This window comes from Cyanistes caeruleus, chromosome 6, assembly GCF_971803275.1.
Source record: "Cyanistes caeruleus chromosome 6, bCyaCae1.hap1.1, whole genome shotgun sequence".
Lineage (NCBI taxonomy): Eukaryota > Metazoa > Chordata > Aves > Passeriformes > Paridae > Cyanistes > Cyanistes caeruleus.
Window position 1 is genome coordinate 48,779,196 of NC_141706.1, and position 26,043 is coordinate 48,805,238.

The 26,043-nt window shown below is 41.6% G+C and overlaps 2 protein-coding genes and 3 long non-coding RNA genes across 15 annotated transcripts in view; 2 read left to right on the forward strand and 3 right to left on the reverse strand.

Annotated features, from left to right (window-relative positions):
* GTF2A1 (general transcription factor IIA subunit 1) overlaps window positions 1-6,317 on the reverse strand; it is a 26,512-nt gene extending 20,195 nt beyond the window's left edge. The window contains exon 1 of the mRNA XM_086893525.1: window positions 6,100-6,317. Within this exon, the coding sequence (XP_086749651.1) occupies window positions 6,100-6,129 (30 nt within the window). The 5' untranslated portion in view covers window positions 6,130-6,317. The remainder of the gene's footprint in view (window positions 1-6,099) is intronic.
* Window positions 5,140-10,296, forward strand: LOC147652665 (uncharacterized). Its single transcript, XR_015288203.1, has 2 exons — window positions 5,140-5,258; window positions 6,950-10,296. It is a non-coding gene; the product is annotated as an uncharacterized LOC147652665 (long non-coding RNA).
* On the reverse strand, window positions 7,653-17,412 carry LOC111929927 (uncharacterized). The gene is made up of 3 exons (XR_002864945.2): window positions 17,329-17,412; window positions 14,820-15,001; window positions 7,653-7,824 (listed from the first exon to the last, which is right to left on the reverse strand). It is a non-coding gene; the product is annotated as an uncharacterized LOC111929927 (long non-coding RNA).
* LOC147652666 (uncharacterized) lies at window positions 17,390-21,322 on the forward strand. Its single transcript, XR_015288202.1, has 2 exons — window positions 17,390-18,131; window positions 18,515-21,322. It is a non-coding gene; the product is annotated as an uncharacterized LOC147652666 (long non-coding RNA).
* STON2 (stonin 2) overlaps window positions 21,213-26,043 on the reverse strand; it is a 74,546-nt gene continuing 69,715 nt past the window's right edge. For all 11 annotated transcript variants that reach the window (XR_015288192.1, XR_015288194.1, XR_015288193.1 and 8 more), the window contains one exon: window positions 21,213-25,755. Coding sequence is in view for 6 of the 11 variants with exons in the window: in XM_086893515.1 (XP_086749641.1) it covers window positions 25,672-25,755 (84 nt within the window). In the remaining 5 variants the exon portion in view is untranslated. The remainder of the gene's footprint in view (window positions 25,756-26,043) is intronic.

Consider the following 26,043-nt stretch of genomic DNA (forward strand, 5'->3'; position numbering starts at 1 on the left):
GCTGTATTATTGTTGATCTATCTTGCAGCCTGCAAACCACATATACTTCACTGCCCAAGGCTGCTCCTTGGGATGCAAGTACACCAATTTTAAACTACCAGCAACTAGCCACAAGTTTCTCTAAACTGTCATTCTCCTCCCAGTTAGCCCCACTGCCTAACTCCCTTAAGCACTGCATCCTGAATGATGCCACACACATCTGATATGTTGTACATATGCAAAACAATCATCCCGTACTGGTGCAGTGGGTTTGGCACTCCAGGAAGGCTGCACCTCCAATGCACACACAGGAAATCTGCACCAAACACAAGCAGGTAATCCAGAGGTGCGAGAACTACACAAATTTACTTAATGTATTGAAGGATTTATTTTATGCACAAACATTCTCTTAATGCATTCCAGAAGTGTTGAATTTGTTGCAGACATGCTAAAAATTTCACAAGTTATGGAACTGTTATGCCTAAATTATGGAATAATATAGGGAGACTAGTAACCTGTGGTTTACTAATCCAGGGAAAATCTGAGTGGTCAATAAGCACAAAAAAGCAGCTGAATATTTTTACTTTTAGAAGGGGGAGAAAAAAGGAAAATAAAACTTATGAAAATGCATAAAGATTACAAGATATTTGGAACCTGGAAATAAGTCATCCGATTGCTGCTTAGTGCATTATGCGCTTACTGTTTAAAAAAGCTCTGCACCAGAGCATGCTCAAGTTGTTTTTTTTACAACTCCTGCCCCAGCCCCTCCTCCCCAAAAAGAAGTGCAAAAATAAACCAAAAAACCCCAACAAAACACAACATACTACTCTATGTTATTGATCACATATTAGCTTTAATATATGCTGCACATGCTTAATATTACTGCAAATCAAGTAGCTGAAATGTTATCATTCATTCTTTTGTTAGTGGTCTTTAAAAAAAAGAACCAAACAAAAAACAAACAAAAAACCCAACAAAACAAAAACAAACAAAAAAAGCCCCCAAAAACCCACACTACCAAAACCCCCAAAACAATTAAAAAAAACCCCCAAAAACTAAAAATTTCTGGCTTCAATAACAGACTGTTTGCCATCCTTGACAACTACATTTACACAGAACCTATGCCCACAACTTAACTTCTCCAAAAGAAATGACATACCATTGTGCATTCTCTCTTATCCAGGTTTGAAATACTGCATTAACTGAGGCTATAAACATTGAAACACACGTTCAAAGCCAGATCTCGAGTGCTAGTATTTTAAATCTGTGTTACAACTCATAAATACCAAGCACCATTAACAGGATTATTTTTCCACTTAATTCATAACAGATGCAAAAAGACATTCTATTTAATAACATTAAGCCCTATTATTTCTATAATTAAACAAATTGCATGAAGCTTATACAATTCAACTAACACGGAAATACTACTTAACCTATTCCATATATTGTTCCTTATTACATTAAAAGCATCTGTTCCTTAATGCCAAAACCACATGCTTAACCTCAAGCATGTAAGTTACTTTATTTAAGTCAAGACAACTACCTGTATGCCTCAAATTACAATCAAAATTCCTGCAGGATGGATGGTACATTTTCTCCTTTAATCCTCCTCTCCCTAAATTACCTATTAAGTCTACTTTTATAATAAAACAGATTTTACACAAACAGGCCCTAATAATTTCCACCAGTAGCTACTTCCTCCTATCTCCACAGTCGGGTATTTTTGTCAGGTTTATTCACAAAGCCTTCTGAGTCTATAAAGACCTGTAAGAAAGATACCAACATTCAGATACAGCAAAGTGACTCCACAGCCCTAGAGCCTGCTAGGGAATTTCCTTTTTTCCCTTGGTAGGTAAGAGAAAGAACAAATTCAAGCAGATACTGGTTTCTAGTGTCCAGCATTAGCTTAGCAAGACCTCAGAAAGGCAGGTTAAGAGCACAGATGTGCACTGTGCCACTGCTGACACAGGATCCTTCTGCATTACTTCCAACAGTCCAAGAAAGAAGGTAAGTCCCCCAAAACAGGACAGTCCTGCAGGATTGGAGTGAGCCCAGTGCCATGTGGGTTAACCAGCCCACCAGCAGTCTGTACAGACATGTATCCCTCTGCATGAGCTCACTGCACACTTAGTCTCAAAATGGGTCAGAATTTTTGGACACTGTTCCAATCACACAATATACAAGATACACTCATGGCTCTGTGATTAGGAGGAAGAAAATAAAACATTTGCATGCTTAAAATTAAACAGTGTCTGTCTGATTTTCACATATACATATTTACATAAGACTCAGAAATACCCTGTCCAGTTGAAGTTCTCTTTTGTATACTCCTACTGAACATCCAGCCCAGGTGGAACATCTGCCACACTAGGGACAGCAATGCCTTCAAGAGACATTCACAGTGGAATTCTGAAGAGTATCACAAAATGCTCATTTCCTACCTCAAAACAGGCATATCCAGTAAAATTACAAAACAGACTTAATTTCCAGACTTTAAAAGAATGCACACTGTACGGTTTTCAACATACACTAAGTGTTAGCTTTAAGCATTATTTATATGATGCTGAAGCTGTTTATATAAGCCATCTAAGACTCTGGAGTCAAACGACAAAACTATTTGTATACACTGCTTACTCAGAAAATAAACACAGTAATACAATTACTGAGTAAATCTAAAGATGGGATAGTAGGTGTGCTTTCCAGTAAGTTTCTGCATTCAGTCCGAGAAAGCAATGAGAACAAATGGAAACTTTAAAGATTGCTATTAAAATAATTGTGCTTTCATCTGGTTTATATTAAAGTGTCTCCCTCATAAAGAGTACATTGCTGTAAATGTCAAGCTCTTTTAAGAGCAAAATACTCAAATCACTCTTCAATAAACACTATTCCAAGCACTTACTACAGATTAAAGACAACAATTAAAATTCCTGATTTATTAGATACAACCACAAACACATAGAAGAGATTTGGAATCTACTATTTCCCCCTCCAGGAACATAAGGGAATGATTATATTTTACTTTCTCTGTGCATCTTGAAAAGAAAACTCTTGAGTATGGTGACACTGCTACACACACACTTCAAATCCAGGAGCAACCAGCAAGCTATTTTAAGAACTGCCACATGCCTTTGGGGGCTTACACTTCCTACATTCCTTCTACTTCAAGGGTATAAAAACTGCAATTCTCTGTAATTATTATCACAACACTTGGGATTTCAGCAGTTTGGGTTTCAAATAACCAACATATTATAGAGAGACAGACCACAGCATGCTTTGTACATCTGACAACAGTTTGTTCCTAGCTGCTTCTGCAGCTCTCCCTGAAACTCTGCTAATCCTTCTCCCAGCCTTGCAGCTACCGCTGTAAGCCAGTCTCATGCAGCCAGCAGAGCACACTGTAAAGGTAACTACTTCTAGTCACAATTACATTTAGATGTGCATAAAAAAAAGTAACATATGTAATCTACATTGAAAACATTCTGAGTTTTATGATGTTGTGGACTTCTACAAATAAATTACCTTCATCACCTGTAAAATCTTATACTACGTATAACTGTTAACATCTAATATTTGTCCTTTATTACTGACAACAGATTTCTAGCAATTCAGATTTGATCAGATGCTGACATGATGCCACTGACACACCAGGCTCCAAGTCCAACTTCCTCAAGTCACGTGGGTGCAGCATTTCAAAATGTTCCCTCCTACTCATCTTTGGCAATCCTTGGGTAAGCAGTGTATTTCTTGCAACTGAATGAGACCAAATTTGACAAAACTGTAATTTTACTACTCAATTAAAAATTAACCTAAAGCATAACTATCAGAAGCAGGCTCATTTTAAGCTTGGCTTTTACTATTCCAAACACTGACACCATTCAAAAGAACTTCCAATACAGAAATACAGTGAAAGAAAACAAGTCTTAGTAAATTGTTGAGTCAAAAATATTGACAAGTCCTCCAGATATTAAAGTACGTATTTTTTCCTATTCAGTACTACCCTGGTAAAGAAAGAGAGGCAAAACCTGTAATTTACTACACAGAAATAAAACCTTTTCTTACAATAAAAACACAGATCACTAAGTTTATAAACAGAAAGACAACGAAGATTCAAATTACACACAGTCAATATGCATCCTGCTGAGCAATTGCCCTCTGTGTAACAGCTGACTACTTTCCTAAAATTTCCTGATACAAAAGCTGACAAAATCTCAAATCAAAGATGTTTCCTTGCAATTACAAAAACTTAACTCCCAAGCAGGTCTCCAACATTTCAGATTAAAAAAAGAAAACTAACATGCTTTGCATTTTCTTTTGTATATTTTGTCGTATACCAAATACCGTAATGAAACTAAGTAGTGAAAATTCCAAAACCACTGCTCTGCCTGGACTGCAATAAAATATTTGTACACTTTAGGCACCAGAAAGACACATAAATCATTGAGCAGTATCTGCAGCCCATGACCCATGTATAAAACTTGAATATTAACTTCGCTTTTGGGGACACAGCTGTAGTCAGACCTTGGCAAAGCGCCATAAAATAAATACCACAACTCTCCTTGATACACTGGGTAAGAACGGTTTAAACACTCCTTTACACACGTAACAGAAAAGCTACTTTTAAGACTTTACAGGAGTACAGGAACGTGTGCGAGCTGTACGCCAAGGACAAAAAAACCTCAAACCCTAAACAAACAAAAAAACCTCACAGCAAAACCCAAAACCAAACAAGCAAAACAAATTAAAAAAAAATAAAAATTAAAAAAAAAAAAAGGAAGGAAAAGGTAAAACAGAGTCAAATGCAGGAGGAGATGAAAACTGTCTTTGTGCAATGCGTAGAAGCAAAGGAAAGCCCATTTACACGGGCTAGGAGACACCCTCGCCCCCGCAGAGCACCGCCGCTCCACAGTCCGGTGGCGACGGGGCCGGGCGGCGCGGAGGGAAGAGAAACCGGTGGGCAAGGCCGGTTGGATCCGAGGGACAAGCCGCCCGTCTCCCAGCCTCCGCCGCGGACGCATGCACCTCCCAGCCCGCGCTCCGCAGCTCGCTCCCTATTTAAAGGCTGATGTGGTGTTTAAATGGAGAGGCGGTGACGTGGGGCTGGAAAGCACCTTCCCATCCTAGCAGAGTCTATATTAGAGAGCGGCAATAGCGCTATATAAACAGGGCAGCCACAGGGAGGAGGAACACAAGGAGCAGGGAGGCAGAAAGGCAGGGGGAAGCCATGATGGATCTGAGAGCCACAAACAAGGGGGCCGAGCCCGCCGCCGGGACGCCGGGTTTGTCTCCTCCAGCGCTTCGGGGCGGGGGTCGCGGCCGGGGGCGCGCCGGGGAGCGGAGCGGCGGCCGGGGGGGCTCGGTGGCAGCGCAGGTCTGTGTGACTGCTTGTTGCAAACCTCTGTGAGTACAAGTGCAGCAGCGAGCCACCCGCCAAGGTGCAGAAAGCACGAGAAGGGAACGGGGGAGAGGTTGGGTTTTTTTTTCTTTTTTTCTTTTTTTTTTTTTTTTCTTTTCATTCTCTCTTTTTAAAATAAATACTGCCTCGCTCGCCAGAGTTGAGGGCTTTCGCTCGGCTTAGCCGATCCTGCCGGACTGGGAGAAGTGCTTTTCAACCATCGTCTCCTTCTTACAAAGCAACATAAAATGGCTCCAGCGGAGCCCGGGCGGGCTTCCCCGACACCGCAAAACCGAAACCTGGCTCGGGCGCTCCTACCCCTGGTCTCGGGGCGGGCGTTAGCGCCCGCGCTCCTCCAGCTCTCGCCCCTTCCCCGGGCGCCTCCCGCCGGCGGCGGCGGCGCCCCCCGCCCGACGGCCCTTCCTTCCCTTCCCCGCCAGACCCCCGGCCTCCCCGCGGGGCCGCCCCCGGGCCGCCGCCCCGCGCCCCCACCGCTCCGCTCCCGCCGCCTCTCTCTCCCCGCCGCCGGGCGCCACAAGTTGGCTGCCGCCGCGGGGGCGAGGCTGCCCCGCGCCCCCCGCCGCCCCTGCCCGCCGGGGGGCCGGGACCGCCCGAGGCGGGCGGCGGGAGGGAAGGGAGTGCGGGGGAGGGGGCGGCGGGCCCCGCCGGCCACCTCCGCCCGCGCTGCCCCCGGGGCCCCCCTCGCCCCCCGACCCGGTCCTTACCACGGGGTTTGTGTTAGTCGAGCTCGCCATGTCCCGAGCCCCCCGGGACGCCCCCAACCGCGGGGGGGGGAGTCGCCCCTAAAACAATAAACCTGCCCGGCTGCGTCCCCCCAGCGCCCGCGCGTTCCGCCCCGGCTCACGGGCGGCCCCGCGGCCTGTGCCGGGCTCGCTCGCGGCCCCGGGGCTGCAGCCGCCGCGCTGCCGCCTCGCCCCTTTATATAGCGCGAGTCGAGCGCTGCGCGAGCGGCCGGCGAGCGGGGGACGCGGGCGGGGGGGAGCGAGGTACCGCGAGAGCTGCCGCGAGACCTCGCCGGGCCCGGGGGCGTCACGTGGGGCGCCCCGCCCTCGCCGCCATGACATCTATCGAGGCGGAAGTGGCGGCGCGGCCGGGCCCTATCGAGGCGGAAGTGTCTCCGCCTCTCTCCGGAGAGCCATCCCCGCACGGGGTGTGACGTCACGAGGCGCGCGCGGCAGGCGGTGGCCGGGTGTTCCGTTGTCGCGCGCGGGACGGGAAAAAGGAATCGTTTAATTTGGAAAGGCCCTGTGACGCCATGCAGTCCTGTCAATGGCCGAACATCCCCGTGTCTGCTAGGCCAGGGCACTAAGTGTCACGTCCGGTTTTTCCTTAACCATCTCCACTGATGTTGACTCCATCACCTCTCTGGGCAGCCCATTCCGATGTCTAATCACATTTTATTTGAAGAAATTCACCCTGATGGGCAACCTCAACCTCTCCTCCTGACCTATCACTGGTTGCCTGGCACAAGAGGCCAATCCCCACCTGGCTACAGCCTTCTGTGAGGTGGTTGTAGAGAGCAAAAACCTGAGCTCGGGTTTTTTTCACCCCCAGCTCCCTCAGCTGCTCCTCATCAGACTTGTGCTCCAGACCCTTCACCAGCTTCATCGCCCTTCTCGACATGCTCCAGCACCTCAATGGCATCCCTGAACTGAGAGGCCTAGGACTGAACACAGGATCCAGTGTCAAGTAGAGAGAGAAAATCAATGCTCTGGCCCTGCTGGCCACACTATTGCTGATAAAGCCCAAGATGCCATCAGCCTTCTTGGCCACCTGGGCACACACTGACTCATGGTCAGCTGCTGTTGACCAGGGCTGGCTGTGGTGGCCACACCAGGGCAAAGCCCTGGGAGAAGGGCTGGCAGCCCTCACAGAAGAGGTTGCTCAGGCCCTGCTGTCCATGCTGCTGGTCACAACTGGTACCAGGCTCTGCAGAAATCAACACGCCTCACCTCAGTCCCCGGGAGGTTGCTCTAAGGCAATTAAAAACCTCACATAATCATCACAAGGCAGAAATGGCTCTTCTGGGTCCACAGGAAAGGGGCTCTGAGCTCTGCTTGGCATTGTGAGTGCTGGTGCCTTCCCTCACAAGCAGCTGATTAAAGGCTGCCCAGGCAGCCTTGGTGCCACTGTTGTAGGAAGTGTGCCACCAGCTGGGCTGGTAGCTGAGGCTGGAGCTGGCCAGGAAGAGGGAGGCAGCACAACCTAAGGATTTACAGATGTCTTTCCTCAGGGTCTCATCAAGGTCCACACATGCTTACTGATCTCCAGCATGGCTGCTTTTAATAGTTTTTCACTGATTCAGTGGCAACAGGATCTCCCATCTCTGCAAAAGGTTGTCAGAGCTCTGCCAGCTGGCTTAACTTCCATTTTCCCCTCTTTATTGTGTTTTCTTCTATTCCCTCTTTGTCCTCATTCTCTGTGGTAACCTATGAGAGGCATGGAATATGGGAAAATCTTATCACCTCTGAGTGTTGTTCCATCAGCATTAATGACTCCCACCTTTGCTCAGTCCTTAGCATAACTTCTGAACTCCACTCATGCCTTAGATCTCCACCAATAACTCACCTGTGTGGAGCCCACTCAAGCATAAATGAAAAATTACATTGAATTCTGACTTGGCAAACAGAAGACTTAGTAGGTTACATCTTTTCAACAACTGTGGTGATGTAAACTACATTTGTTATGTAACCTTCAGCCTGAAGTCCTCTCTATAAACTAGCCCCAGTAACAAGTTCAGGAACTCCTGTCTGGCATCTTTTGATGGGGAGGAGTTTGTTAGTGCATATAGTGGGTACAGGAGGCCTTCCCCTTCAGTTCCTCAAAATCTTTCATTTCTACAGTAACACACACTACCTTCCTTGCTGGAGTGCAGACTTTGTATTAGGGACATGACTGGTTGGTTTAGAGTGGGTCTGCTAATTAAGTCAGTATTCACATTGCTGGAGCCCTGGCCAGAAAAACAGCATAGTTTACAAAGTCCTACCATTCTCACCTGTCAACCTCAGTTTTTTGCTGGAGTTTCCCACTAGCATAGCACAGCCAACAGGACTGAAGAGGATCTGCCTGCTCAGAAGCCTTAATTCATGGTCTGATGAATGAATTACAGGGATTGATTGAGATGCTGGTGTTACTTGACTTCTGATGCCTCTGATAGGAAGATAGTAGTCTCTTGCAAAAAGTTTGTACTTCACTGTGAAACAAAACTGCCAAAATGACTGGCATGTTACCAGGAAGGAACCAGGTTACCATTCATACCCTTTTCTTTTCAAAACAAGGCATTGCATGGCTACAGTTTCCTATCCCCCTCCCAGTTTTCCAGAGTGGCTTACTAAACAGTTAAAAAATTTAACATGTGGGCATTTTAGCAATACTGCCACAGTCTGGTGTCATGCTCCTTTTCATATTTCATCAGACTGTCTTCCCAGAAGGCAAGACCTGCGTGCACAGCCCTCTCACAGTTTCTCAGGCACTAATATCCAGTTGTTGGGCAGCACTGCAAAGCCCTAAGTGCCTCTGAAGAATATTGCTGCGAACAAAATCAAGCCCTCATGAGAAATGCCCCATTGAGTCAGACTAATGGTCCATTTAATTCATGGCAATTCAGCTGCTGCTTGGGGAGTCAAGCGAATTGGCCACTTCCTGAAGTCTGTTCACCCTGGCTGCCTGCTGTACAGATGGCAGGGGATTCTACTTAATTTAGCATTTTGTTAGACTGGAATAATGTACATGCTTGTGTATAGTGCAGGAGCAACTCTGATAGTCTGGGGAGCATCAGAAGGCATAAGCTACATAACAGCATTACTTTTATAGTTATCTGTATTTATCTGCCAGCATTCTACTTTGTTTGCTGGACAAGTGTGAATCTTCCTATGTTTGTGTGTTACCCTGTCATCTTTCTCCCCAAGGTTTCTACCACTGACAGCTTAGGGTGGCTTCACCACGTTTAGCAATAACATCAGCTGTACTATTGGATGGACACTTCTGCTTTAGCTGTTGGGCTGTCTAGACTTGAGCCCCATAATAAAGGTGGACATTACACTGAGAGCAAAGATGATGACATTTGGGTAAACTTTCTCTTTCAATGTAAAAATCATGCCAAATATGGGATAGTGTAGGGAAAAAATGATTTGTGCACAAGATCAAAAGCTGATCCTTGGTGTGCTAGAGAAGGAAATAATATAGAAAAGTTCCCACTCAATCCTAGACACAATCATATTTCTTTCTCTACCAAATGTTTGAGACAAAGACAAACCATCTTTTACAGCAAACTTTTTGCATTTAGAGACACACAGTCTACATTGAATACCCTGAATGATTCCTGGCCTGTTCAGAAGCATCCCTTGCTTCTCCTTAGCAGGGCAAATTACTTACTACTGCAACAGTAGCTAAATTAATACAAAGGGTCTAGGATGTGGGGATATCTGTAGTTCATCTTTGTAGTCCATCATGGAACTACTTCTTTTGGAACAGAGATTTTTGAACTTGTAAATAGGAAGCTGCATGGGGTGGGGAAGGAAGAAATTATTTTTTTTTCAGTATGATTTTTGGGTTGACCACCCTTCCATTTTAAAGTTCTTGGCAAGTACTAATCGGTTGTTCTACACAGTGTATTTTTCAAGAAGACATTTGCAAAGGGATAACTGATGTATAAGTATTTGCTGATGGAGGAAGGATGGGATACACTTGAATCTAGAAAGTCAAATATGGAAAGTGTCTGATATTGCCACAGAAAACCACCAGCTAGCAAGTAAGCTGGAAGAAAGAACCACAAATTCTTGATGCTAAGTTAAAGCAAATTCAATGTATGTTGAAATCTTAATTTCTATATTTCTCTGTTGTTTAGGGTTTTTTTAATTGAATATTTTTTGGTTCATCTGAAAATTGTTAAAAAATAAAAATTTTAAAAAATTCTGAAACTAATCCTCTGCCCCCAAGAGCAGACCATGAGTATGCCTGATCTCCTACATCTGGAGAAATCACTACCAGAGCAGTATCAACATTTCATTTTTCTTTGAAATAATTTCTGGTCATACTGTGAAGAATTGACTACTTAGTATGAGGTGTTGCTGACAACAGTGGTTTTTAATTTCCTAGTTCTTGAAACAAAGATTTGTTTTGTTGATGACTTGTGATTATGTCTACTAGCTCCCTTTCCCTCTGAGGGGGGTGGTCGAGCAAGGAAAACAAAAATTTGTCTTAACTGTATTACAGGATGACAGAATGATGTGCACTGTCAGCACGCCTTCCAGAGTTGTCATCTTTGTCTTGTCCATATTACCAATCTGCTCTTTTACTGGTGAAGTCTCCTACTTCAGGCATGAGGACAGCATACAATTTTCACCCAGTATATTTATTACATTCTTACCTTAAAAACAAGCTAAGCCATTGAACACTTTTCAGAAGGTTTTGGCAACACACTAGTATTATTAGTCAAAAAGTAAACCTTCTCACCCAATCTCTGAAATGGCATGTTTCTAGAATAACGAGATACACATTTAAACTTCAAATTGTAATAGCATGCGTTAAAGGATAAAACAGAAACATACACAGAACTGAGGCAGTCTAAAAAATGTTCTTAAGGGAAAATGCTTCTTGAAGGTATGTTCACACATTGTGAGATTAGAGTTTATTTTCTCTAAGTCCCTCTCACTGCTTCCATTCACTGTACTGAAGAGAGAATATAACCTTAAATTAAATTGGAGAAATTTTGTTTGTTTGTGAGGGATGGGTAGATAATTTTGTTCTGTTTGTTTCTTTTTTTAAATGTTCATACAGAGCTAAAACCCAAAATAAGTGGCCCAAGCCACAATCCAAAATGTTGGGCACAGGCAGAAGTTAAAAGCAGACACATCATAATAAAGCTTTTGTGGATGCAACAGTCCCTCAAGAGTCAGAAGGGAGGCTGACACATAACAAAACTTACTTGATATGACTTTCAGACAGTGTTCAGGTATTGAATAAGAATCCCCTAATTAAATGGCATAAGATATATATATATTAATTAACATTCTCCTAACAGCCTACTCACAATGATGTAGTAGCTGGAAGCCAAAACCAATAAACATGTCCCTGTTGCCTTCAGCAACAGGTTTTCCAAAAAGTTTTTTTTAGCAAGGCAGAAATGGAATTAAATAGCTCACATCACCCTTATTGCAAGGCACCTCTATTCTTCTAGTTGGATTGCTCTCATATCTAGAATTTGAAGCACAGTAATATGCTTTATCAAAGCACACTAACACCACTTCTAAGGGTCTAGTATATATACAATACAACAGCCTTCCTCACAACTCACAGAGAGCTAAACCTTCTCCTCATACAGCAATGTATTTTGCATCTCACGATCTTGCAGAGGGCAGACAATATTTCAGTGAAGTCTCACCTTTGAAGTGCTAGAGTGGGCAAGGCTTTCAAGAAAGCTGAAAAAAAGTCCCTAAAATTCTGAAGGTTAGAGCTTCTCTGAAAGGGTGTGAGGTAAAGGAGTGCCTCTGAATGTTTTATTTCATTATTAGATTTATAGAGTCTCAGGCCTGCTCTGCTCTTACCAAGTCCTTACTGAAGCAAAGTAGGAAATACGAATAATTTTTTCTTTAATATAGATTGTTTACTGTCAGAATACATACAGTGTTTTGATAACAACTGCTGTATACCCCTTTCTCATTAGGTCATGTCTAAACTGGACAATAAAATGATGCACTTAGTTTTCCAGTCAGAGCGACATAGCTACCAACATAAGAAAGCAAATTCCTGCCCCAAGCAAAATACCCAGGTCACAACTTCACAGAAGACTATATGAGCAGGTGACAAGCTATTATTCATTACTGTAGCTCTTTCTGTCCCCATCTGTTTTCAACAGATCTCTCACCTCTTCAAAGGCTGAAGAACAGCACCACAAAATCCAGGGTACCAGAGATTTTCTTCTAAAGCTGTCACTAACAACTGCTTGACCCTCTCCTGTCAATGCCAGGATTTCTCTTCCAGCAGAATCATAGTTCCCTATCTGACTTACACACAAACTCCATGTCAGATTTTGAAAAAACTATTCCTTTTCTAGGAACACTCATGCCTCCTCTGCTTAGGAGACTGACTTTCCTCAAGGAATCATTTCACACCTGTGCACTGTGGCCTTTATAGCAGCTCTTTCTGGTAAATGATCAGCTACAGCTGGAGGAGACAAGAAGGTCTTTTTCAGGTTCTTGCCATATGCTATGTTTAATTTACACCTTAGCAGAGATTTTTGCCATTGTGGATTTTGTGGACCAGAGATTGTGGGGTTTTTTCATGTTTCTGGTTGACAAAACAACACTTAATTTGTAAAGGCAAAGCTTAATTGAGACGCTGGTTCAGTTTTTCTCACGACCCCCAAGTATTCAGTGATAATGAGGATTTCAGGCGTTCATACTTCCTTCCCATACCACTCTGTGCTTGTTCTGTTTCTGTGCCACCACACTCTACTTTTGCCAGTTCCTTGCTGCGCTTTTTTTTTTTTTTTTTTTTTTTTTTTTTTCCCCCTCCTTTGCTAGCTAATTTTTAACCTGGATCAGTTTCCTGATCTGGTTCATAGGGCAGCCCTACAAAAGATGTGTTAATGCAACTGAAAGAGCTGACAGGAGTAGAAATAAGTGACCAGAGGAGGAAATGCTTCAAAACAACATTGTTGCCAAATGCTTTGTCATGTAGAAAAGTCTCCAGGCTTCCTTTTATTGAAGAAGAATTGGCCATTACTGAAATGCACACCCTGCTTGCTTTAAGCAAACTCTCATGCTTGTAGCAGGAAGATTACTGGTCTTAAAGCACAGACCACCCCTTCAGTTTTCACATGTGTGCATGTTTGACATAATGCTGAAGTCTCCACAAACTGAATGATTCATAATTTGAATACAGAATACCGATGCTTTAACAGCTAAAAAAAGTCCCTAAAATTCTGAAGGTTTGAACTTCTCTGAAAGGGTGTGAGGTAAAGGAGTGCCTCTGAGTTAGTTACACATTCTACATTAGTACCTTGCTGAAGTGCTTTTAAAGTAGTAACATTGTTCACTCAGACTGTAACTGTTATGAATCACAGCTACTCAGCTGTGATGATGTTTCAGCAACAGCCAAAAATATTGCTGGCTCTGATCCATGAAACCAAACAACAAAGAAGTCAGATAAAAAAAAAGCCAGACTTAAAATACCAATTAGTCTCCTCATATGAAATGTCCCAGTTTACTGATCCAAAGCAGAGCTGTACGTAGCATGCTGATAAACGCTTTTACTAATTACTGCCATATATTCCAGCCAGAAGCAATGATGTGCAAAGGTCCACAGCAGAACCGAATTAACTTCAGCAAAGGTATTTCTGATATATACAAGCATCAGAGGATGAAATATCCATACAGAATGACCTATAACAGTGTGCTTTACATACCTCAGGCTCCCTGTGGTGACCTAAGATAGAGTAATTCACCTGGGATATGCCAGAATACAGGTAGGCAGTGTGTAACTATGGCATGGTGCTGGTCTGTGTGAGTGATAACTGTGATTCCTTTGGGACTGCGTGTGTTTGTGCAGCCTCGGCTTCTATGGCACAGCTGGCAGTGTGGGAGACATCACACAAGCTGCTGCCACCCAGCAGAGATGTGCTGTGATGTATTTAACTCAGTGTTTTTTCCCTCACCCACATGTTCACATCTGCTAAAAATACTTTTGTGCAAGACAGATTTGTTCCACTTCAGATGCTCACTGCCTCCCACTTAAAACTTCTGTTCCTTTGTGCTCAGGTGCAATCGACACCACCTTCTGGGTTGCTGAGAATTTCATAGAGCTGATTTAAGGGCAAGGAGTCTACAGCTTTCATGGAAAACCCATAGGTGTGCCCTACACTGTGTAGCCAGAGGTGATCCTATCTCCCCTCTGGGACCCAGCATGAGAGGCGTCAGACAGACAAGCAGAATGTTGTTTTTGGGGTTTTTTTTCCTCCCTTGATGAGTCCTAGGGTTGTTTTTCACAGGATTGGGTGGAATTTGCAGAGAACAACTCCAGTTCAATTTTGGCTGAATTTAGTCTTCCCAGTGAGGAACAGTGAACATAAACTCAGCAGGAACTAACCTATGGCTCATGAGTAGTTAATGTGGAGTTCTCATTCTGAGGCAAATTATCTAAGTGCAAAGCTGCACTAGTGTGAGAGCTGCTGGGCAGCTGGAGTCCCTGGCTTTAAGAGAAAGGAAAACAGCAGGAATGAACCAGCCCAGTTCATCCTGTAGTGGAGCTATAGGACCTTAGGCATTTATTGTCATTCCTAACCTGTGACCCATTTCCAGAGCTCCTCTCTGCTCCAGTCTTCATGATAATCGATACATAACCTGGGAGTCTTTGGCATGCCAAGATTTTGACAGGAGCAAACATGTTAAAAAATGGGGATCTGCACTTATAGACTGGAACTCACATTTTCCCTCAGCTGCTTCCTACTCCGTGCTTCGCTGCTTTAGACAAAACAGAGTTTTTCCATCCTAAGCATCATCTTCCGCTACAGATCTTCCTAGATTTGCAATATGGTCTACTGACATCAGCCATCTCATTTCTCCCACTGAGACTCTGGGCAGATTAGTGGTCACTGTGGCTGGGTCTCTGTTGAAAGAAAATATTTCTAGTGAGGCATCCCATCACATCTGCAATACCTGCACTATTTTATGGTCTGAGCAGAACACCTGCTGTGCAGAAAACAGAAATTCCAGTTTATAGAGTTTTCAGACAGCTGCATTTTTTCCTGGAGAGACTAACCCATGCTCTGACCCATCTGTTCAGATGCAGGGACAGTGTTAAAGTCACAGGGTGAGGATGCAATGCTGCCTTTATTGGATGTGGTCTGCAGGCACAAGGGATGACTTTTCCCAATAAATTCTAGCTGTCACTACAGCCAGTCCCTGGTAGTCTGTACTTTGAGCTCTGCTGGGCTCAGGTCCCATGAATGTTTTCACTGGCCAGCTGTCAAGGAGGTGCTGATGGGCATCATCTAATCTGAAGCAAATTTTTCACTTCAAACCCAAAGTGAAAAGGTCTCTATGCACATCATCTGAACAGTTATATAAATGTATGAGTGGTCAAAGAAAGTCCCTCGCTCTGCTGCCAAATCCAGTCGAATTTGGGGGTGAAGCTGGAGGATGCAACTAAGGGGTGTAGAACTAGAAAGATGTTTTGTTTTAGATCTGACAAAGCAAGATGACCAGCAGTAATGTTTCAACTGTGCAGCTTATTCTCTTTCCATTACTGTAGACTTCTGCAAATGCTCATGTCACCCCTGCCCACTTTCTACCTATGGCTTTCAAGATAAAATTCACATCTTTTTCTGAATGGTGTGTAAGGCTATTAAGTGCTATATTGATACCAGTTTAAATTGCAAAAGAATGAAGGGCACAGAGCAGGTATGCTCAAGGTCAGTCACCCTGCAAATGCTGTAAGTCTGCTAAGGACTTTGAAGGGAGATGTTCTGGGCTGGGGAAGCAATGGAGGGACATTAGATCTGCATTCAGCTGGGGCTCTACCATTCCGAGGCAGCCATTTAATGCTGTCTTGGTTTTCCTATCACCTTAGAGTTACAGTCTTTTATTTAACTCTTCAGTTAGCTTGATTTCTTAATGTTTGAAAAGGACTACATAATATTTAAATGGATGGTGATAGGAAAGAACACAGTGATATCCTAAAATATATAGGCCATGGCATTTTGCATGATTTGAAAATATCTTGTCCCCTGCAGTATATCTTAGGAACTCCTGGGTGGAGCTCCTATATGTGGCTGACTTGAATCCAAACATTCAGACCCTATCACAAAACGTAACCAGCCTGAATTACCACTGATTTTATCAAAAATGTTCGGTTGTTCCTACATGGATGTAAAAGAATCTCTCTCTTAGATAGACAATTATTATTAATTATTATTATTATTATTATTTCATTTTTAAAAGTTTTTTTGTTTGTATGGGAGAATCCAGAAATAACGGGGCTTTTTTTTACTAAACTTAAGGAGGAGACTTATATCAGGAAGGCAACTATAAGGAACTCTGATCATGGCTGCACTGTGAATGTTTCTTTTCCAAGCTGAAAGTAAAAGAGGTAGCCACAAGAGGGAGGCAGAACACCTATGGCAATATAGTAACCTCAGCAAAAAACAAATCAGAAAAAATACACTTTCAAATTTTCCTTCTTTGAGCTAAAACTGTCCAGTAGCCCTTGCATTGAGAACAATGACTGTTGGCTGTAACTGCTATGAACATAGATTCAATACATGGTAAATACTAAATGGTTAATGTAAATGGAAAATTAGTAACTAACACATCATTTTCTTGAACCTAAAATGTAGGTAAGAAACTCCTTCAGGAGAGATTGAAACTGATTGTCATGTGCTTTTTTGTAGTGGGAAGGAAAACTGCCCCAATTATTCAAAGGCATATAGTTGTATTTGTGTATATGTGGCAGGCTCTAATACAGAAAGATAATTTTTTTTCTGGAAGAATACCTCTTATAACAATTTGCTTCTTAGAAAATACATTGTAAGAAGGTAAATGGGTTAAATGGGTCCATTTCCGTAGCATCTCAGCAAACAGATAAGGAACTAGCCTCAAATGGTGCTATTAAGTACTGTTAAGTACTTTAAGTACTTCTATTAAGTACTTTCACTGGGCAACAGGTCTTCTAGATTCAGTGAGCTCAAAAGAAAAAGCAATTTGGATAGAGGGAGAGGGTAGGTCTGGTGTCTAATTCCTGTTCCAAGGACTTTTTCCATAATATACTCAACCAAATTTCATAAATTGCAGTCATGGATTGACAAACCTGATCACTACACTAAACCTCAAAGTCTTCAATCTTTCTTTTCAGTCTTTAACTTTCTCAACCTCCCACTGACCCTCTAGGTAGCCTCAAACAAGGACGAAAAAGGGATGCCAAACCCTTTCACTTACCAGCAGTGTAGCGTTCTGACAAGTGCACAGCTTTATAGTACACAGTGCTCATTGTGAGCACAGCTGCAGGTTGGAATCCTCAAGAGAGGAAGAGTAGGGGAATACCTGGCTTGGAAACCCAGGCTGGACTTGGCTGTGTAGAACTGTGATAGTCTGGGTCATACAGGAACAGTTGGTGTTTGCAGACATCTTTCATGCAAATTTATGAGAGCTTCTGGGAATTTTGTACTTCCAGAATGAGGCAGCAGCTGCATGAGGGTTGACCAGACAGGATTAGTGGGCTTGGCTGCCTGGACTTGGCCTGAGCCACAGTGGCTTACCTTGGAGCCGTGGGGAGTGGCTGTCCCTTTTAAGAGTGTCCAGAAAATAAAATTCGACAAACCTTTTTGTCGAATTGTTCTTTCCATCAATGCATAATTGTACATATCCTTGCATACCTATAAAAATATCCTGGGGTGACTTTATGATGCTTGTATCCCCAGTCCCTGTTCTGTTTATGTTCTGTTTATGCTGGATATTATGTTCTACACCTTTATGGTGGTTCTGAGAGCGAAGGAGAGGGAACAAGAAGCACAGAATTTGTTTTCAGAAACTGCACTGTCCCTAAACCAGGACAACAACACACACAATGCTTTTGTCTTTTATGGACAATAGTTAAACATTACCCTATGACAGCATTTTTTGTTGGAGGTATTTGAAGTGCTTTATGGATGTACATTTAAACTGAATATGTGCATGACTCTGCAGACAGGTAAGGACTACTTGGTTGAAAAGGCTAGTCAACACCACTGAAAAATTAATTTGTCTGTTTATGGATGCTAGCTTTGGAACAGGCTGCAGGGAGCTGCAGAAACTGCAGGCCCATGGCCTCTCAGTCCTGCCTGAGAAGCTAGCCTGAGAAATTCAAAGGAGGATTTCAAAACAATCCTCAGAGACAGAAAACAACTGCCAGGTGTTGTTTGTCTGTCCTCTTGTTTTCCCTTGCAAGAGAGAGTCAGGGGGGTAGTGTGCCCCTGAACAATGATGGTGATGTAGCACTTTGCTAACCAATAAGAGTTTCCTTTCTGTACTTTCCACGTATCTGTCTATAAAACAAGCCTGAAGCAATAAACTAGAAAATTCTCGTGTTGAAACTCCCTTGAGAATTTGTGTCGTTCTTTATAGCCGTTCCAAATCGGAACGACAGTCTGTTGTCCTTTTCTCAACTAAATATGGAATCAGCTGTGGCAGTCAACTCTAACACCCAGTTTTGAGATCCAGCTGGTTTACAATGGGCCAAATTCTGCACGGGGTTCAGTCTTGAAAACCAGTGAGACTTGTGATTCATTGAGGCTGCTTGGTGCAGCAGGTCAGTACTCCAGGCAGGAACCTGGCAGCGACCACTAACTAGAGAGCAACAGTCCCTTCACTTCTGAGAACCCACGGAGTGTGAGCACGCAGCCAAGGGCCTTGCTCCAACCTGTGGTTGACTTCTCCGGGTAGGACCATACCATGGACCCCAACTTACCAAGCAGACATGTCAGTCATCTCGCAATTTCATCATGCTGTTACTGCTGGCCCTGAACAATTCGAGAGCTGATTTTGAAAATATTGTTCCGATCCAAATTATATTCCTATCTAATTATATTTGTTCAAAAGCCTTCCAGTCTTTCATAATATTCATATTAATTTTTACAGTATTTGTTTATTTGTTCTCAAGATCAGTATCTGTAGACTGGGACTCCCCAAGTCACATTTTTTTGCATAGTTCCTGACTTGCCACAGGATTTCATGAGGTATTAGCACACATTTTTCTCTGCTGAGATTGTAACTTCAGCATATCCCATTTGCTACCAGCACCCCCCTGGGTGTTCCCCTTGCACCAACTGTCACTTCCTGACAGACACGGCAAAGGGTACCTGTAACAATTTGGGGGGAAAAAAATTCAAACAGTGAGAAACAAGGTTTGGATAAAAGGGAGATGGGCACAGGGGATGCCATAGCAGTTAAACTCTTAATCTCATTTAAAAACTGCAGTTTTGCTTTTGTTTTGGTTGACCTGAAGTCAGAACTCTGATACTCTGCCTGTATCTGCACTGACACGAAGTTTCCCCTCTTCATTCCCATCTGAACACTCTCCGTATTATTACAACTGCTGAAGTGACCATGCTCTAACACATTTGTCTGCTTCCACAAAGGAGTTGAGTTCTCCTTTTCAGTCCTGCATCAGGAAAATCTTTACAAAAGAGGCTCACAGTTTAAGAAGTTACTTTCAGCTGTATTCAGCCTTTTCCTTCAGAAGCTCTTTAGGCTGAGCTGACTGCTCCCAATTTATCTACAGCCTCTGGGGCAGTAACAACTGGGAGGCTGCAGAAGGTCCCCAACCAGGGAAGGACCAGTCTGCCCAGACCTCCTGAACCCCAGCATGTGTCTGCCACTTGTTGAAGTACCTCAGTGCTACTGAAGGCAGTACTACAGTCACCCCTGTCCATTAGGCTTTGCTGTCCCATTATTCAGAGTTGAGGACACCTTTCATAGCTGGTATATATAGTACTATTCTAATTCCCTTTTTATATACAGCAATTGCTGTTAGGCTTTTGATACTGTGACCAAAAGTCGCAGTATCAAAACTGGGACTCGGCCACTTGATGTTTCAGACACATCGGCTGTGACCCACACCTGCACCTAAGCTGAAACAATGGCTGCTCCTCCATCTTTTGCTTCATCTCCAGCTGTGACCTTCATCACTTATTGTCTTAAAAATTTGCAATTGCAAAATATCTCAGGGTGGGCAATCACGGCAACTGAGAGTACCAAAAGAAAACCGTGTTTTTTAACTCTCCAGTTTGCGCTGTCTCACTCTAGCGATGTCTTCTGTTTGGGTATGCATTGCACTGATACTCTGACTTCTCCATCTCTTGCAGGCTGTTATTTTCACTTATCTCTAAGGATTACACAATTGCCAAGGAACTTTGAGCTCCTTGGTTTTAAAATTTCATTTTTTTTTTCTTTTTAAAAAACATTATGCATATTAGCAAGCTATCAGGATTAATAAAATCCTGCCCTAACAATTTTATATGCTTATTTCCAAAAGTCACTGAGTATCTGAATTGTAGTAAAAAACTGTTAGTACACAAGCCCCCAAATCCTAACTTTCCTTGTTTTTTCTGGCTGACCTGATTTACTCTTAAATAACGAGGCATCGTACCTTGTGTACCCCCATTTTCTGAACCTATAAAATGGTTGACTTACTGTCAGTTGTACTGAGCCCAGGGCAATACTCTGAACAGCATTTACGATATCTGATTTTATTTGGCCAAGAGAAGTGCCCAGCTCTTCAGTCTGATATAAGGAATGCTTTTGAGAAAAACAACAGACTGAAATGGGTCTCAGTGACTGAGAAAGTGGAAAGATGTAAGAAATGACACATGGCATTACTTACTGAACTTTGAAAGAGCACAGAGAATCATAGCAGAGGACTCTACATACTCTAGACCTTATAGTTGCTTTGCAAACAGACATTCTGATCACATAAGTCACATACTTTCATATACTCCTGTTTTTAGTGGTGAAAGAAAAGACCACTGAACAGAGGCTTCGATCCTCTATTACTTTGTTTCAGGATGGATTTGTTCAAATGCTGGACCATCTTCCATATTATGTTACTACTCCACACTGTTATGTGGCTCAAGCTCTAGACCTGCTCTATTTCTTTTGCAGTCTATTGTTCAATCTGCATGATCAAATGAAGTAATGCTATTTTCTGTATGTAGTCCCATTACTTGTAATTTATATTGTCCTTTATGCCATTCAAAATATTCCCTTTGTTCTTCTGAATTCAAGACCTCACATTTATCAGAATATACAGCATGTATGACTTCAATTTCACAATGAAAATGGGGATATGCTGTTTGATCTTAACATTTATTTAAGTTTTCACGTAGTTTAAACAAAACATGACATCCCATTTCAACTGATATAAAGAAAAAAAAAATAAACCACTTCTATGAAGTTAGCCAGTGTATAGACTTACTTATTTTACAAAATAAGAAGGTAGGAACATGTTACAAAACAATAATTAAACAAATCAATGTCAATAGTGCAAAGAATGAATTGCAAGTATGAAAGAGAGAGAGAGAGAGAGGGAGAGAGGGAGGGAGGGTGGGATGGATGGGACGATGGATGGCTGAATGTGTGAGGGGTGGCTGGCTGACTGAACAAAAACAGGAACATTAGGAACAGCTGTGCATGTTAGCACAAAATTTTGTATCTTAGACAGGTCCTGATGTAGATTTAACTCTAGTAGCAGAAGAGGCTAAGTACATCATCTGTAAGTGATCTCTGTGTGCTGCAAATTCTTGTGCTGGTCAGTTCTAGAGATTAATACAGCTATGCACACAAACTGCTAAGAGTCACTGAAAGAAATTTTTCACCATCTGGATCATAAGTGACTTGTCATGAACTTGATTAGTATACTGAAAGGCCAAGGAAATTACTGAGAATTTTAAGCAAAATAACAAGCACCTCCAGGCTGAACTTTGTACACCTTTTCCACTTGCTTTCATGCTCTTTTACGTACAATTGCTCTCTATCCTGAGAGGGATCTGTTCCAGAGGGAGTTTTAGCAGCTACTAAATAATGTGGATAGGTGTTGGACATCCTATCAAGTAACTGTCAGCCAGCAACCCACCAGAGAATGAAAATTATTTCTGCAGTGCTTATAATGATACTGCTGACTCCTTCATAGGATGACTAAATTTAAATCTAAATAAAAGCAAGAACAAAAATAACATCAGTCAGTTTTAGTATTTCTCAGCTGAATTCACCCATTTTCCTTTTCTAGCAGAGTGTCCATAGTTAATAAATGTAAGAGACATTAACTAAAATAAGCTCAGCTGCCTGGAGATATTATTCATCTTTACCCCTTGTGATCAAAGACACTTTATGTTTCTAGGCAAAATTCCATGTGATACCTCAAGTCTCACCACATTAAAAATATTAAAACCATAATGAGAAATAGAAAGAGGACTGAAAGTGAGAATCGCTTCAGGGAGTAAACGTATTCTTACCTTGAAGGCACATTTCCTGCATGGAGTGTTTGAGTACTACAAAGCTTTGAAATATACCAAAGGACAGTGATTGCATCTTTCTCACAAGAAGTAGTAATCTGAAGCTAGTCAGAGAGATTTTTCCACATGGTTTAAAAAAAATAAAAGTTAAAAAAAATCATCCCCACTACAGGCACTGCTTGTATCTATATAATTTCTGCTACTTTCAAACTCACAAAGTTCTCGGATGTTTTCCCTTCACATCAAACAGTCTTTTCAAATTTCTACTACAGTCACATGGGTGAAGAGATATGTACATAAAGTACATATATGATAGTGTGTAACACTGAAAAATTGGCACTATTTAATCAATAAAAAACAGTGGAAACCTCACTAAGGGCACTTAGGATCCCAGTGTTCAAATTCTCAATGCTCATAATGGTGCTGGACTTAAAAAAAATTTCAGTTGAGACACTTGGTGACACCACCAGTAGATTTTCTAAAGATATTGGTTATTAGGACTCTTTTGAAAAATCAAACTACTTACTCCAGTCCTTAGAAAATAAGATCTTTTGAAACTCTGACTGAGGTATTCATCCTAAAGTCTTGAAAATTCAGTGGCAGGTACATCTAAAAACACTCTCCAGAGACAAGAATGGATTAAAATAGCTTTCATATAAACCAGAAAACTTCAAGTTTTGCCTGCATAAATTCATGATGCCTGGAAGAAATACTTCTATGTACAACTGCACAACAAAGATGACAGTCAGGTTTTTCATTCATTGATTCTGAATTAAAAAAAAAAAAAAGTCAGTGATGAAGTGATGAAGTGGTAAAGAAATTAAGTATATCCGTAAAACTCCAATATGTTTATCTTTCAGTTACTGGAATATAGAATGTTCTGTGGTACAAGTATGATAGAGGCTGAATAGTTTAACAATTCAACAGTGATGGAAAATTACATTCCTTTTATTTTCTCCCCTCTTAAGGTGTACAACATAACTTTGCTAACTTGTATTACTTTGTGTTTCCATGAGCTGAGGGGCAATAGGCAAAAAACTCAGACACTGAGCCTGCAGGTCAGAGTAGAAAATCTCCATTTCTTTCAAAAAATATTCTCACATTTTCTCAGTAACATCTCAGCACTGCTTCAGCTTGTTTTTGTTTGGTTTTTTTTATTTCTTGATGATATCATTTCAGAAACTGTACATTAAGAGCTGCAGTGAAAAGCAGGAAGTCCACCCAGAAATTCTTTGACTGCCTTTGAACAGGAGTGATTTTTGTAGAGGAGTTGCCATGCAACTCATCACAGCCAGGCTGTGCCAGAGCTGAGAATCAGTCACAAATTCAGCCTTGTGCTCTCAGGTATTTCACAACCTATACAAGTTATCATTAATAGTATCAGAAATTTTAATCCACTGAGCTCAGAATTCTTCACAGAAGTTAATAGCATTCTCCCATTTACAGACAGATGTTGCAAATGCTTAGTATTAACTGGTGTGCTCCAAGGTGCACCCTGGGCCCAGAAGGGCTGCCTGCAATGGAGTGTTACAGGCTTGTTAGTGAACCCTAGAAGACTGAGACCTTACATATTTACAGTGCTGTACCTGTGTAAGTATGTATCATTAGAGTGATGCAGGCTTGAAATATAGGTGCATATAAAAAAGGCATTTTTAAGTTCCCTACAATTTATTTCAAATTCTACCACTACCAGTTTCAGACTCATTGAAATTAATTTCATGGTTTATTTGGGATTTTAACACTGTATTAATTTTTATAGGAGTCACAGTGAAAGTGGTAAATCAAGAGTGTATTATTTTTTTGTATTAAATGTAAAATGAAATAAATTTATAAAAAATATTTCATTTAATTAATTATGCTTTTAAATTACATTGCCAAAGTTTTCCAAATGTGTATTTTATAGTCAGTAGTAACCTTTCAAAAGATAAATGATTTAATAAATTACTTACTTCACACTTAACATTATGAGACAAAATATTACACAAGCCATAGAAACAACTAAAAATGGGTACTTTTAACACTGTTTTCTCTGAAAATATGTGTAAATGACTGACTTATGTCTTCTGCATTTTTATTTAGAAAGAGGTTTTAAGACTTGCTATTATTTACAGCTAAGTGGAGATGAAAAATCTCAATGATAGAAGCTTGTTAATTTTTGGAAAGAAATTCTGGGGCCCAGTTAATGGGAGTATTATAAACGTAATTATAAAGATACAAGTTACTTTGTACTTTTTGTTGTTACTACAACTTACATTGTAGGTTCAAGATAGAACATGAAAATACTATTGTGCTGAACAGACTTCCAAGGATTTTCAGGAAAACAAACAACATTGTCTGTTAAAGTAATTGTGTTCTGACATTTTTAATGACCACCCATTTTACCCATCCTAGCAAACATACAAAAAAATCCCAAATCCAAAACTAAACCCCATGTTTTTCCCTTAAGTATCTTTCTAGGCAGGAATGATCTAATCTCAGCGAAGTCCCTCCAGTATCTCCATTATTGTAACACACATTCCTTGTTGCTAGCAGCCATGACCATGTTCAGTCCAAATACCAGAACGGCTCAGACTACAAAATAAAAATTTTAAGAGATTGCAGAGGCTTTCTTGTAACTTGTGCAAACCCTGTGAAAACGTGCACAGTGACATGCTGTCATTCAAGGGATGAGACAGGAAGGGCTGAACAGAGCTCTGTGATCAGCTCTCCTGTCTGTAGTTCATCTACTAAAACACAGAGACCATTCTCTTTATTTCAGATGAGGAGTGTGTCATACAGTGTATTGATTCTCCAGAATGATGCTCAGGGTTTTCCCTCTGTGGACCATTTCAGAAAGGAGATTTTATATAATTTTTCACTTGATCCTCCCTGAATTTTATTAGGCAGTTCAGAAGGAAGCAATTCAGTGAGTGGCCAAACCAAAAGGCATTGAAAAAAAAATGTTTCATGTGGGAGGGCAAGATCGTGTGATAAAGGCTCTTTTCTGGTGTGGCTGCGATGGTTGCCAGACCATACTTGAGTGCAGAACCTAAATGGTGAAAAGGCAGAAAAGGCTTGACTGTACAACTGTACTTCTACCATTCCAGCAAAAGCCCATGGATTCCTTCCAAACTACTGACCACATTCTTCTCAAAGTACAGATCATCACAAAGGAAAAAATTATACTCCTCAAAGCATTATTTTAAAAGTACTAGTCTCTTGTTTTTTAAAAGAAAAATACCCAAGCCCTGCAAGTCCTTTCTTCCAGGTCTGTTAATTTGACCACCCCTCTTGGGACTTGTGAACTGATCTTCCTTTACTGTGTAGCACATTCATTGACATTTGCAGTATTTTCTCCCTTCAGATCCTCATTCAAGCTTTTTTTCTGCTCTATTTCGACCTGGTAGAAGACAAAGAAGAAGAAAATTTGTAATGAGAAAAGAAAACAAAAGATTCACGAATCTTCTGCAGTGGCTGTTCTTGTACTCAGGTGAAGAAACCCTTGGTGAACTAAAAGAGTTTTGAGGAAAACCAGACTGAGGATCAGGGAAAATGGGATTTTATTTATTATAAGGATTTTCAGTCTAATCTAAGCAGTTCTACAATTCAGTGGTGTCACGAAATAATTTCCAGAAGAGATAGTGTCATACAGAGAACTCACATAATTTTATATTCATTACCATTCCCA